At 34.3% G+C, this 15,026-nt stretch overlaps 1 protein-coding gene across 3 annotated transcripts in view; it reads right to left on the bottom strand.

Moving 5' to 3' along the window:
* Positions 1–15,026, bottom strand: part of LOC122726418 (ATP-binding cassette sub-family A member 9-like) — a 126,184-nt gene that overhangs the window by 53,969 nt on the left and 57,189 nt on the right. For all 3 annotated transcript variants that reach the window (XM_043964109.1, XM_043964110.1, XM_043964111.1), the window contains one exon: positions 13,683–13,820. In XM_043964109.1, the coding sequence (XP_043820044.1) occupies positions 13,683–13,820 (138 nt within the window). The remainder of the gene's footprint in view (positions 1–13,682; positions 13,821–15,026) is intronic.

Below are 15,026 nucleotides of genomic sequence, written 5' to 3'. Positions count from 1 at the left end.
TAAAAAGGACTTTGAAAATTGAATTAGAGAGGTTGAGCAAAGATGAGAAGTGATAGAGCAGAACCGTGAAAACGAAATACAAAATAATAATATAAAAATGAAAAAAATTACTGAGGAAAATAATTACCTAAGGAACAGATTTGACCAAATGGAAAAGGAATTACAAAAAGTAAAAGAAGAAAATAATTCTTTAAAAATTAAAATTGAACAAATGGAAACTAGATACTCTATAAGACAGCAAGATGCAGTAAAACAAAATCAGAAAAGCAAAAAAAAAAAATAAAAGGAATGTAAAATTTTTCATTGAAAAAACAACTGATCTAGAAAATAGATCCAGGAAAGATAATATAACAATTATTGGACTACCTGAAAGATATGACCAAAAAAAAAAAAAAAAAGCCTGGACAATATCTTTCTAGAAATTATCAAGGGGTGGAGCCAAGATGGCAGAGAGAAGCTAGGAATGTTCCTGAGCTTTCCCGTATTTCCCTCAAAAACAACATTAAACCAAGCCTCTAAACAGATTCTGGAACTACAGAACCTACAAAAAGAGAGACAAAATCCTGCTACGTGAGAAAATTTAGAAGACTTCAGAAAAGGTCTGTCTCACCTGGGGTAAAAGGGGAGGTTGGCTCACCTCAGTAAAGCTCAGCTCAGTGTGGCTTAGCACCACTCATCTTAGCTGGTAGATCACCTCAGCAAGGCTCTACTCGGTGGCAGCTCAATACTGTTGTAACTTGACACAGCTGAGAGTGGGGCACCTGAGAGCAGTAAGAACCTTACAACCATGAACCCTGTGCCCCAGGAGTGGACTTCAACTTGATAAGTTTAAAAATAGCCTACAACATGAGCAAGAAACAAAAAAGGAAGCTTACCATTGACAACTTCTATTGTGAAAGAGAAGACCAAAATTCAAACACAGATGAGTTAGTCAAAATGCCCACAAGTGAAGATTCAAGAGGGAAGATGATCTTGTCTCAAGACCAAAAAGCCATCTTTGAAGAGCTCAAAAAGGCTTTTAAAAATCAAATAAGAGAGGTAGAAGAAAAAATGGAAAAAGAAATAAGAGAAATGAGAGTTACACTGCAAAAAGAAGCACAAAAAATGACTGAGGAAAACAATTCCTTAAAAAATACAATTGGCCAAATGAGAGAAAAAATTGGCCAAACAGAAAAAGAAGTGCAAAAGCTTACTGTGGAAAATAAGGCCTTAAAAATTAAAATTGAGCAAATGGAAGCGGATAACTCCATAAGACAACAGGAATCTGACGAGCAGAATCAAAAGACTAAAAAAATAGAAGAAAATGTGAAATACCTCATTGGAAAAACAACTGACCTGGAAAATAGGTCCAGGAGAGATAATCTGAGAATTATTGGACTACCTGAAAGTCAAGATCAAGAAAAGAGTCTGGACAGTATATTCCAGGAAATTATTTTGTAGAACTGCCCTGAAATTGTAGAATCAGAGGATAAAATCATCAATGAAAGAATCCATCAAACACCTCTTGAAAGAGACCCCAAAAGGAACACTTCAAGGAATATAGTAGCCAAACTCCAGGATTATCAGGTGAAGGAGAAAATACTCCAAGCAGCCAGAAAGAAACCATTTAAATACCATGGAGCCACAGTCAGGATTCCACAGGACCTGGCAGCTTCAACATTAAAGGATCACAGGGCCTGGAATATGATATACAGGAAGGCAAAGGAGTTTGGATTACAACCCAGGATCAACTACCCAGCAAAACTGAGCATTGTCTTTCAGAGGAAAAGATGGACATTCAATGAAGTAGGAGATTTCCAAGGCTTCCTGAGAAAAAGACCAGAAATTAACAGAAAATTTGATCTCCAAATACAAGACTCTAGAGAAATATATAGAAGTAAACAAGGGGTAGAAAAGGGTTGTTCAATGATGTTAAACTGCTTAAGTCCATATGAGGGAGGATAATACTTTTAACTCTTGGGATCTGTATTTCTGTAAAGGTATTGTTATTAAATCAACTTTGATGTGATGATATAAAGAAACTTAAGGAACAAAATAAAAGAAGACTAGGGGGAGGAGAGGAAGGGAGAGGTGGAATGGGGTTAATTATATTAAAGGAAGAGGCACAAAAAGAACCCATTTAAACAGAGGGAAAGAAGGGAGGGGTGGGCATTGCTGCAACCTTACTCTCATCAGACTTGGTTCAGGGAGGGAATAAAATACACTCCCATTTGTATAAAGAAACTTAGCTCACTCTTTAAGGAAACAAAAGGGTGGTATTGATAGAAGGGAGGGGGCAAGTAGGGGGAAAGGGGCAAGAAAAAGAAGGGCAGCTGATAAAAGGGAGGACAGATTGAGAGAGGCAGTGGTCAGAAGCAAAACGCTGGTCAAGTGGAATAGGGGGAAAGAAGGGGAAAAAAGAGTACAAAGGGGAAAAGAAGATAGAGGGAAATAAACAGTTAATAATTTTAACTGTGAATGTGAATGGGATGAACTCTGCCATAAAACGGAAGCAAATTGCAGAGGGGATTGAAAACCAGAATCCTACAATATGCTGTTTACAAGAAACACATTTGAAGCAGAGAGATACACACAGAGTAAAGGTAAAAGGCTGGAGCAGAATATATTATGCATCAGCTAAAGTAAAAAAAAAGCAGGGGTAGCAATCCCTATCTCAGACAAAGCAAAGGCAAAAATAGATCTAATTAAAAGAGATAAGGAAGGAAACTACATCTTGCTAAAAGGTACTATAGATAATGAAGTAATATCAATATTAAACATGTATTCACCAAGTGGTATAGCATCCAAATTCTTAGAGGAGAAGTTAAATGAGTTACAAGAGGAAATAGACAGTAACACTATACTAGTGGGGGATCTGAATCTTCCCCTCTCAGAATTAGATAAATCTAGCCACAAAATAAATAAGAAAGAAGTGAAAGAGGTGAATAGAATACTAGAAAAGTTAGACATGATAGATGTCTGGAGAAAACTGAATGGGGATAGAAAAGAATATACCTTTTTCTCAGTAGTACATGGCACATTTTCCAAAATTGACTATGTATCAGGGTACAAAAACATCATAGTCAAATGTAGAAAGGCAGAAATAGTAAATGCATCCTTCTCAGATCATGATGCAATAAAAGTTACATGTAATAAAGAGCCATGGAAAGGTAGACTGAAAATCAATTGGAAACTAAATAATTTCATTCTAAAGAATGAGTGGGTCAAACAACAAATCATAGAAACAATCAATAACTTTATCCAAGAGAATGACAATAATGAGACAACATATCAAAATTTATGGGATGCAGCCAAAGCAGTGCTTAGGGGACATTTTATAGCTCTAAATGAATATAGCTCTTTATAGCTCTGCTTACATGAATAAAAAAGAGAAAGAGGAGATAAATGAATTGGGCACGCAACTTAAAAAGCTAGAAAAAGAACAAATTAGAAATCCTCAATTAGATACTAAATTAGAAATCCTGAAAATTAAAGGAGAAATTAATAAAATTGAAAGCAAGAAAACTATAGAATTAATCAATAAAATGAAGAGCTGCTTCTATAAAAAAACCCAATAAAATAGATAAACCACTGGTTAATTTGATTAAAAAAAAGAAAGAAAACCAAATTACCAGTATCAAAAATGAAAAGGGTGATCTTACCACCAATGAAGTAGAAATTAAAGCAATAATTAGGAACTATTTTGCCCAACTATATGCCAATAAATTTAATAGGAATCTAAATGAAATGGATAAATATTTACAAAAATACAAACTCCCCAGGTTAACTGAAGAGGAAATAAAATCCTTAAATAAGCCTATATTAGAAAAATAAATTGAACAAGCCATTAATAAACTCCCTAAGAAAAAATCCCCAGGGCCAGATGGGCGTACAGGTGAATTCTACCAAACATTTAAAGAACAATCAATTCCAATATTATACAAATTATTTGGAAAAATAGGTGAAGAAGGAGTTCTACCAAATTCATTTTATGACAAAAATATGGTGGTGATACCAAAACCAGGCAGAGCCAAAACAGAGAAAGAAAATTATAGACCAATTTCCCTAATGAATATTGATGCTAAAATCTTAAATAAGATATTAGCAAGGAGATTATAGCAAGTGATCACCAGGATAATACACTATGACCAGGTGGGATTTATACCAGGAATGCAGGGCTGGTTCAATATTAGGAAAACTATCAACATAATCAACCATATCAATAAGAAAACTAACCAAAATCATATTATTATCTCAATAGATGAAGAGAAAGCTTTTAATAAAATACAGCACCCATTCCTAATAAAAACACTAGAGAGCTTAGGAATAGGTGGAGCTTTCCTTCAAATAATAAGCAGTATCCACCTAAAACCATCAGCAAGCATTATATGTAATGGAGATAAGTTAGAGGCCTTCCCAATAAGATCAGGGGTGAAACAGGGATGTCCATTATCACCTCTATTATTTAATATTGTACTAGAAATGTTAGCCTTAGCAATCAGAGAAGAAAAAGGAATTAAAGGAATTAGAATAGGCAAGGAGGAAACAAAACTATCACTTTTTGCAGATGATATGATGGTATACTTAGAGAATCCTAGAGAATCAACTCAAAAATTACTTGAAACAATTAACAACTTTAGCAAAGTAGCAGGATATAAAATAAATCCACATAAATCATCAGCATTTATATATATGACCAACAAAGTCCAACAGCAAGAGATAGAAAGAGAAATTCCATTTAAAGTAACAGTAGATAATATAAAATACTTGGAAGTCTACTTGCCAAGACAAACCCAGGAACTCTATGAACACAATTACCAAACACTTTTCAAACAAATCAAATCAGATCTCAAAAATTGGAAAGATATCAATTGCTCATGGATAGGCTGAGCTAATATAATAAAAATGACAATTGTACCTAAATTAATGTACTTATTCAATGCCATACCAATCAGACTACCTAAAAATTATTTTATAGAGCTAGAAAAAATAATAACAAAATTCATCTGGAAAAACAAAAAGTCAAGAATATCAAGGGAAAAAATTAAAAAAAAAAATGCACAGGAAGGTAGGTTAGCTGTACCAAATATGAAGCTCTACTATATCATGACAGTCATCAAAACTATCTGATATTGGCTAAGAAATAGAGTGTAGGACCAATGGAATAGGCTAGGCACAGGAGACACAGTAGTAAATGACATTAGCAATGTACTGTTTGATAAACCCAAAGACTCCAGCTTCCGGGGTAGAAATTCAGTATTTGACAAAAACTGCTGGGAAAACTGGAAGATAGCATGGCAGAAATTAGTCATAGACCAACATCTTACACCTTATACTAAAATAAGGTCAAAATGGGTACATGATTTAGACATAAGAGGTGATACCATAGGTAAATTAGGAGACGAAGGAAAAGTCTGCCTTTCAGATCTTTGTAAAGAAGAACAGTTTATAACCAAATAAGAGATAAAGAATATTATGAAATGCAAAATGGATGGTTCTGATTACATTAAATTAAAAAGGTTTTGTACAGACAGAAGCAATACATCCAAAATTAGAAGGGAGGCAGAAAGCTCGGAAACAATCTTTATGGCCGGTACCTCTGATAAAGGCCTCATTTCTAAAATATATAGGGAACTAAATCAAATTTATATGAATCCAAGTCATTCCTCAATTGAGAAATGGTCAGAGGATATGAACAGGCAATTTTCTGATGAAGAAATCAAAACTATCTATTCCCATATGAAAAAATGTTCTAAATCACTATTGATTAGAGAGCTGCAAATTAAAACAACTCTAAGGTACCACCTGACACCAAACAGATTGGCTAAAATGACAAAAAAGGAAAATAATAAATGTTGGAGAAGCTGTGGGAAAATTGGAACACTAATGCATTGTTGGTGGAGCTGTAAATTGATCCAACCATTCAGGAGAGCAATTTGGAATTATGCCCAAAGAGCTATAAAGCTGTGCATACCCTTTGACCCAGCAATGCCACTCTTGGGTCTTTTTCCCAAAGAGATCATAAAAAAGGGAAAAGGACCCACATGTACAAAAATATTTATAGCTGCTCTTTTTGTGGTGGCAAGGAATTGGAAATTAAGGGGATGTCCATCAATTGGGGAATGGCTGAACAAGTTGTGGTATATGAATGTAATGGAATTCTATTGTGCTGTAAGAAATGATAAGCAGGTGGAGTTCAGGGAAACCTGGAAGGACTTGCATGAACTGATGATGAGTGAGATGAGCAGAACCAGAAGAACATTATACACAGTATCATCAACACTATGTATGGACCAACTGTGATAGATTAGATTCTTCTCACCAATCCAATAGAACAAGAATGTTCCAAAGGACTCATGATGGAAAAGGCTCTCCAAATCCAGGGGAAAAAAAGGAACTATGGGACATGGATGCTGATTGGACCATACTATTTCTTTTGTTTTTGATGCTGTTGGTTTTCTGATTTCAGGTTTTTCCTTTGTGCTATGATCCTTCTCATATAACATGACTAATGCAGAAAAAAAATTATCAAGGAAAATTGCCTGAAATATTAGAACCAGAGGGCAAAATGGATATTGAAATAATCCACCAATCACTGCCTGAAAGAGATCCCAAAATGAAAACTCCCAGGAACATCATAGCCAAATTTCAAAACTCACAGATCAAAGAAAAGGTATTACAAGTAACCCAAAAGGAATAATTCATATTCCATGGAGCTACAGTCATAATAACACAGGGTTTGGCAGCTTCCACATTGAAGAATCACTGGGCTTGGAATATAATATACCAGAAGGCAAAGGAGTTAGGTTTACAACCAAGAATTACATACCCAGAAAAATTGAATACGATCTTTCAGGGGAAAAATGGATATTTAAAAAAATAGAGAAATTTAAAGCATTTTTTTATTAAAATGCCAGAATTGAGTAGGAAATTTGACTTCCAAATATAAGGTTTAAGTGAAACATACAAGATTCAAGCGAAACATAAAAAGGTAAAGAAGAAACAAGAAAGAAAAACTGTAAGAAATTTAATAAGGTTACACTATTTCTATTTCTGTATGATAAAATAATACTTTTAATTCTTAATAACTTTATTGTAAAAGTAATTTTAATGCAATTAGGAGCATATATAAAGAGCTTGTGGTCATAAGGCAATATTTATGGTATGATATTGATAAGTCTAAAAAATGTAATATAAGAATTATTAGAAAGAGTATATATAGACAGAGGGTGTGATCATAGTGACGCTGATGATATAACACCATAGGAAATAAATGGCTAAAACAAAACTGCTTAGAAGAAGTAGGAAGGGAGAGATTGAATAGGGTGAACACACACATGTACACAAAGACGCATATAAAAACAAACAAACGAATGAATGAATTAATAAGTGAATGATCAAATTAATGAATGAATGGCTAAATAAATGAATGAATGGCTAAATAGATGAATAAATAAATGAATGAATGAACAAACAAATAAATAAATAGATAAATAAACAAGTGAATGAATGAATGAATAAATAAATGAATGAATAAATAGATAGATAAATAGATGAATAAATTGTTGTAATGGAGGGAAAGATAGGGGACATGGGAAAAGATTAAACCTTACTCTCATCAAAGTTGGCACAAAGGGAACAACAAATACACTCAATTTGATATAGAAATCTATCTTACTCTATAGGGAAGTTCAGATACGGATGATGATAATGGAGGGGGGATGGTACTGATATGGGGGAGGGGATATTGGGGAAGGCAGTGATCATAGGTAAGGCAGTTGTGGGAAAGGAGAGGGTCAGGGGTCAGAATGGGAAGGATGAGTAGATGAAAAATAGCATGGAGAGATATAGACAGTCATAACTATAAATATGAACACATTTGCGGCAGAGTTATACACACGTGGTGAATATAAAGAGTTGGAGTGGTATCTCTTTTGCTTCATCTGGAGCAAGGAAAGCAGGGGTAGCAATTATGATTTCAGACAGAACAGAGGCAAAATAGATATAGTTGGGGGAGATGGGGAGGGAAACTATATTTTGTTGAGGTGTACCATGGACAATGAAGTCATATCAATATTTAACATGTATACACCAAGTGGTATAGCATCTGGGTTTTTTTTTAATTATAAAAGTATTTTATTATTTTCAAAAGGGGAGGCACCTATTTTTATTTATTTATCTATCTATCTATCTGTCTGTCTGTTTGTTTATTTATTTATTTATTTGTGGGGCAGTGAGGATTAATTGACTTGCCCAGAGTCACACAGTTAGTGTCAAATGTCTGAGGTAAAATTTGAACTCAGGTCCTCCTGAATCCAGGGCTGGTATTTTATCCACTGTGCCACCTAGCTGCCCCAAGCATCTGGGTTTTTGAAGGAGAAATTGAATGAGTTGAAAAAATCTGTGGGACCAGATAGATTGACAAGTGAATTTCTACCAAACTTTTAAAGAACAATTAATCCCAATACTATAGAAATTATTTGAAAAAATAAGAGCTTCAAAAAACCTTGGAAAGACATGTATGAAATGATGTAGTGGGAAGTGCGCAGAACCAAGAGAATACTCTACACAGAGACAGCAATATTGTTTGATGAAGAACTGTGAATGACTTGACTATTATCAGCAATACAATGATCCAAGTCAATTCCAAAGGAATATTGATGAAACATACTATCCATCTCCAGAGAAAGAACTGATATTGATGGAACAGACTTGGGCATGCTATTTTTCACATTCTTTCATTAACTGACAAATATGGTGTTTTCCATGATCATATATGTGTAACCCACATCGAATTATTTACCACCTCAGGGAGGGGACAAGGGAGGGATAGAAATTGAAATAGAAATATGTTTAATCTGGAAAGGTGGGGGAGGGGCATGCTGGGAAGGGTACAGGAAGTATATATGTACTTATATACACACACAAATATATATATATGTTGTGTATTTATGAGCTATTTAAGTATCATTTATGTAGTAATTATATTTAAACAAATTTATCATATAAATTATTTATATAAATTGATATGTATTTGTTATTTATAGAAGTTATTTAAGGAATTAAAATACTAAATTATATGTGTTAGAATATATTTAGGTATATCTAAATGTAATAATGTAGAAAATTTACATTATATATGCCATATATGTGTCTTTGTGAATATTATATCCATGTTTGATATATGTATAAAATATATATATCAGAAATAAAATTTAAAATTAAAAAAAAGAAAAACAAAGGAAGGTCCATCAATTGGGGAATGGCTAAACAAGCTATGGCATATGATGGTAATGGAATATTATTGTGCTGTGAGAAATGATAGGGATAATGATTCCAAAAAGGCCTGGAAAGACATGCATTAACTAATGTATAGTGAAGTGAGCAGAACCAAGAGAACATTGTGCATAGAGACAGCAATATTATTTAATGAAGAACTGTGAATGACTTAACTATTCTCAGCAATACAATGATCCAAGACAGTCCCACAGGACTAATGAAGCATACTATCCACCTCCAAAGAAAGAACTGATATTGATTGAACAGACTAAAGCATGCTATTTTTCACTTTCTTTCATTTGTTTCTTCTATTTAAGTTTTCTTATACAAAATGACTTGCCCATGTACAACCTATATCTGATTGCTTACCACCTCAGGGAGGGAGCAAGGGAGGGAGGGATAAAATTTTGAACTCAAAACTTTAAATAAAAAGGTTTATTATTAAGAAAATTTTTTTTCTGACTTCACATGTATAATCGATATATTGCTTGCCTCCTCAAGGATGGGGTAGTGATTGGGAAGGAAGAGAATTCAGAACTCAAAATTTTCCAAATGAATGTTGAAATAAATAAACAAATAAGGAATGAGGCGGAGCGGGGGGGGGGGGAGGGAGAGGGAAGAAAATAATTTAGGTCTTCCCCATAGTGCACTTTGTCTCCTTGGCTTCCATAAGTAGTCTAGAAGATGATGGTGAAGGTTTAAACCTTAATCTATTTCTCTCCTGTTGGAGACCCCAAAACTAGATCTTTGCAGACACCCTTCCCATGCATAAATTCATAGTAAAAGGGACAAAAAAGATCTCTCTCCCAATCTCTATCACACTAGATTTTTTGGGTGTGTGGCAGCAACCTGATTTTGTTTATAGAGAACAAATGAGATAGCATAGAAATTGAAAGGCTTAGAAACAAGGTGAAACATATGAACACCATTTTGCTTTTGGTGTGCTTCCTCCCCGCTGCCCTCTCCTGCCACTTTTTCCTTCTACAACCATCTTCTCTGAGCTGTTCACTAACAGGGAAGGGGTCTCAACATAGTACTTTCACCAAATATAGTCAATTAGTTCTCATCAGAAACTCTTAAAATCTTGGAATCTGTGGTTTGGGATAGAAGCAGTGGGGAGGAAGCAGTCTGCTTGTAAAAGGAGTACACGCCTAGAGTCATAACCAGCCCAGTTGTGTCAAGCACAAAATGACTTCTTTTCTTCCTTCTCTGTTCTGGAACTCTCTCATAATAATAGTAATTTCCATATCACCAAAGTGGTGAATTCTGGGAAAGAGAATTAATCCCTGAATTTCCATCTCTATGAACAATACTCCCAAACTAGCATCTTAAGAGTTGAAGGGTTCCAACATTATGCTAGAAATTCAAACATTAGTCACACCCAAAGCCATAACTAGGATTTCTGGCACCCAGAGATAAATTTAGCTGCAGTTTTGGTGCTCAGAGGAAGGTCAATCCCAGTAATATCATAGCAGTGTAATATTAGTGGTTGATCCCTAGAGGAGGCAAAGAGGAAGGAGGCGACAGATTCAGAGAGAGAGAGAGAGACAGACAGACAGACAGACAGATAAAGAGGCAGAGACAGACAGACAGACAGAGACAGGCAGAGAAAGGAAGACACAGAGAGAGAGACAGAGACAGAGAGAGAGCTGTGAAATGTACAGAGGACAGTTTGTCCTAGTTGTATTTAATTGTACTAATAACTCACAACATAAGGCTAATGAAACATGATGATGGCAGTATGGGGAAGAAGAATATCACAAAATTGTGAAATCATAAGATTTACGGATTTCAGGCTGTTTAAAGAATGAACTTTAGGGAAAATAACCAATCACCTTACATTAGTTACAGCCCATCTTTATTTTGCATTCTTTGAAGGCCTTGAAAAAATATTACTAGCCAGGATAATTCATTAACCTAGTAATGACAATTTATTTAATAGACTAATTCATACAACAGTTCGCCTAGAAAGGTATGGAAGAAAAGAGAGATAATGCAGAAAATTTCTAACCTAAGGATAAGGGTGAGGAGAAATGAAAGGACTAGAGTTCTGCTAGAGTGAGGCTAGCCTTTAATCCTCTAACCACAAATGGGGTTCTACATGGATAGAAGGCAACAAAAAGGCACTGAGAATCCAGAGGGAGAAGAATCTAATCATTCTTCTATGTTCTCCCAGTTCTTCTTCATTTTCCCTTTCCTAAAAAAGGATCCCTTTGTCCTTAGCTTTCTGTACTTCATCTTTTTACATGAGTGTATATACTCTCATGGTATCTATTACAACATCCACAAATATGATCCCTAAACTTGGATCTACTTATCTCTCACCTTCATTTCAGTCACAGATATATCACTGCTCTAAGGCCTTTTCTACATGAATAACCTACCATTCCCTTCAAATGCAATGTGGCTCAGAGAGAATATATTGTTTTCTTATTCCAACCTATTCCCAACAAAAGCCTAAAAATCACCTGTAACTTTTTATTCTCCTTACCCCCACCCCCACACACCAACACACCCACATCCAGTATATAACCAAATCCTAATATTTCCTCCTTTATAATATCTCAATTTAATTCAGTCCCATTTTAAAAAATTTTTATTCTAATTTACCACCATCATAGTCCAGGATCTCATTGTTCTAAGACTAGTTCTACAAATGGTACTGGAATAGAGGGACAAAGCAGAAAGTTGAACTTAGAAAAACTTCATGGGGCAGCTAGATGGCTCAGTGGATAAAGCGAAGTGGCTAAAGAGATGAGCCAGAGAAGAAAATAATGAAGACAGTGAAGAAAAATCTGGGGTTAAAATAAACCCAAGACATTACGGCAGAAGAAAAGAATATTTCCACATCAAGAGAATTAGAAAAGAGCATGGCTTGGCTACCAGAGTAGCTAGAAGGGCAAAGAGGAGGGAATAAGCATTTATTAACTGCTTACTATATGTCAGGCATTGTGCTAAGTACTTTACAAATATTAAATCATTTGATCCTCACAACAACCATAAGAGGGAAATGCTATTATTATCCCCATCTTACAGCTGAAGAAAGTGAGACAAATTGTAGTTAATTGACTTGACTTTGGTCACATAGCTAGTAAGTGTCTAAGGCTGGATTTGAACTAATATCTCCCTAACTCTAGACCCAGTACTCTATCCATTGCACCACCTAGTGAAGTGAAGGGGTAGCACTTATGGCTAAAATGCCTATGTGAAAGGTAATAGAAGAAACTGTCTGGAAAAATAGGAACCACAATTATTTTGCAACATATCATAGCAGAAGACTCTCAAGGGAAAAAGGTATGGCACAATGGATAAAAAATAACACAGAAAAGTTGATTAGTGGAACAGATTAGATATGTGTCAGAAGCAATTAACCATAGTAGTATAGTGTTTGATAAACCCAAAAATATCAACTATAGGTATTGAGACTCTATTTTAACAGGAACCACTGGGAAAACTGGAAAAGAGACCATCAGAAATTACAGTTAGATTAATATCACATCATATATCATGATAAATTTCAAACTGATATATGACCAGAAATTAAAGAATATACCATAAATTTAAAGAGAAGAACATAACTTTCACAATTTTGAATAGGGGAAAAATTCTTGACCAAAAAATTGAAACGATCACATAAGATAAAATGGGCAATTTTGATTACATAAAATTAAATGTTTTGCACAAATAACATCAAAGTAGTTAAAAGTAGAAGAAAACAGTCAACTAGTGAAAAATAAATATTTTCATTAAGTTCCTCTGATAAAGGTCTACTCTCCAAGATATGACATATATTTCTAAATACATATATAAATACATATGTATATATGCATCCACATTGATTCAACTATATAAAAACAAGAGTGATCCCCATTGGATAAGAAAGTTACCAACAATCATCTTACCCATCCCCAAAAAGAGCACTTCCAAACATTAATAATGGGAATCACTAATTAAACAATTATTAGTTTCCACCTCATACACAACAGGTTGACAAAGATGACCAAAAAACCTTAAAATGGAAATGTTTTAAGGGATGACAACAGCACTAATTCATTGTTATTGGAGTTGTCCAATGTCCAACCACTGTGGAAAGTGATTTGGAACTAGGCTCCAAAATTCACTTAATTGTCCATCACCTTTTTTGGTAATCTGGTTTCTCTGGACAATTCTCATTTCTGAGTTGATAGGATATGAGATTAGAATCGAAGTCATCATTAAAAAGTTAAATTATGTTCAAATATAATCCATTTAATCATAAAGGAAAGAAGAAAAACCTTTAGAAAGAATTCTTTCTAAAAAATAAAGTTAGTGTAAAAATGTTTTGGTTCTTAAAAGGTTAAGTTTCTGTTAGCTGGAAAATTTTCTCTTCAATAATACTTTTTCTTAGCAATAGCAGCTAAACAAGCTCTAACTGTTATACTTACATGAGAAAATGAGCTTCTCTCAGTTTGAATCTGCTTTGAGGAATTAAACATTTTAAGTAGTCCATTACTAATGATGTCCACAAGCACAGGAAAACAATTCAGTCTCTTCGTGTTACATACAACTGAAAACCCATAATCCTTAGGGAAAACAAATGAAAGGTTAACATTGCTGGGAGGAAAATGCAATTAATCAATTGCTTATGAGTAAAAATAGTGGTGCTTCTTTTTTTATTCTTTACTTGAGTGAAAAATCAAGTTCAGATCAAGTAAAGAATATTAAGTAAATTCTACAAATTATCATCTGGGATAGGTTTAATAAGTCAGCAGTTTGTGATAATATATTTAATTAATGCTGTTTATTAGCATGTGGTTAATTTATGCCCATGGTTACAGACATGAAGTACATCATAAAAGTCAAAAGAATGAAGAATGCCTATTGTTAAAAGTATGCCAAGCATTGGGATGACCACTTGTCAGGTATATCGGAGTCAGTATTAGTTTCCCCATCTTTAAAATGAGCTATGGAAGGAAATGGCAAACCACTCCAGTAATTTTGCCAAGAAAACCCTAAATGGGGTCATGGAGAGTAAGTCATGACTGAAACAATTCAACAACAACAAATTCCACTACAGTAAAAGTTGCAACAAATTACTTCTGAGGTATCTTACAACTGTAAAATTCTCTGGTTCTGTCATTCTATACAGAGAGTCCAGTGAGTTAAACCATTAATGCATGTATCTTGGGTAGACAATGCAAATGAGCAATAAGTTGGGACCAGAATTGAATGAGTAGGATCAAATTCCATTTGGGAAATTGTATGGCACATCTAATAATCCTAAACTGCTGTCTGACCCATCTTTTTACTTTATTTTAAAAAATATTTTTGTCTTTACATAATCTTAATTTCCAAATAGTACTGTTATACTCTCCTATACAGTAACCTATTACTTGAAATATAAACATAAATAAGGGGTTTGGGAGGAGGAAGTAGTTCAGTGAAAACTAACAAACACATGAACTGAACACGACAATATATGACATGTTCTACATCCATAGTCTCCTACCTCTACAAAGAAGAAATGGAACTGTGTTTTTGTTTTACTTCCTTGAGAATAAGATTGAAGGCCCATGTTTTTTTGAGATAAATATCATGGAAACACAATATTGCAAATTCAAGAGAACCACTTTCTCAGAATCAAAACTGTGGGTTTGCCCAAGAAAAAAGTGGAGATCCATAATCGCTATAAATAGGCAATAGCATATTATGCTCAAGAAGTGACAAAAATTTTCATCCAAAAAATATATAATTAGAAAAGTAACTGAATGGTCATCTAGCAAGAGCAA

This window comes from Dromiciops gliroides, chromosome 4 (genome assembly GCF_019393635.1).
Source record: "Dromiciops gliroides isolate mDroGli1 chromosome 4, mDroGli1.pri, whole genome shotgun sequence".
NCBI lineage: Eukaryota > Metazoa > Chordata > Mammalia > Microbiotheria > Microbiotheriidae > Dromiciops > Dromiciops gliroides.
This window is presented reverse-complemented; position numbering and strand designations above follow the sequence as displayed.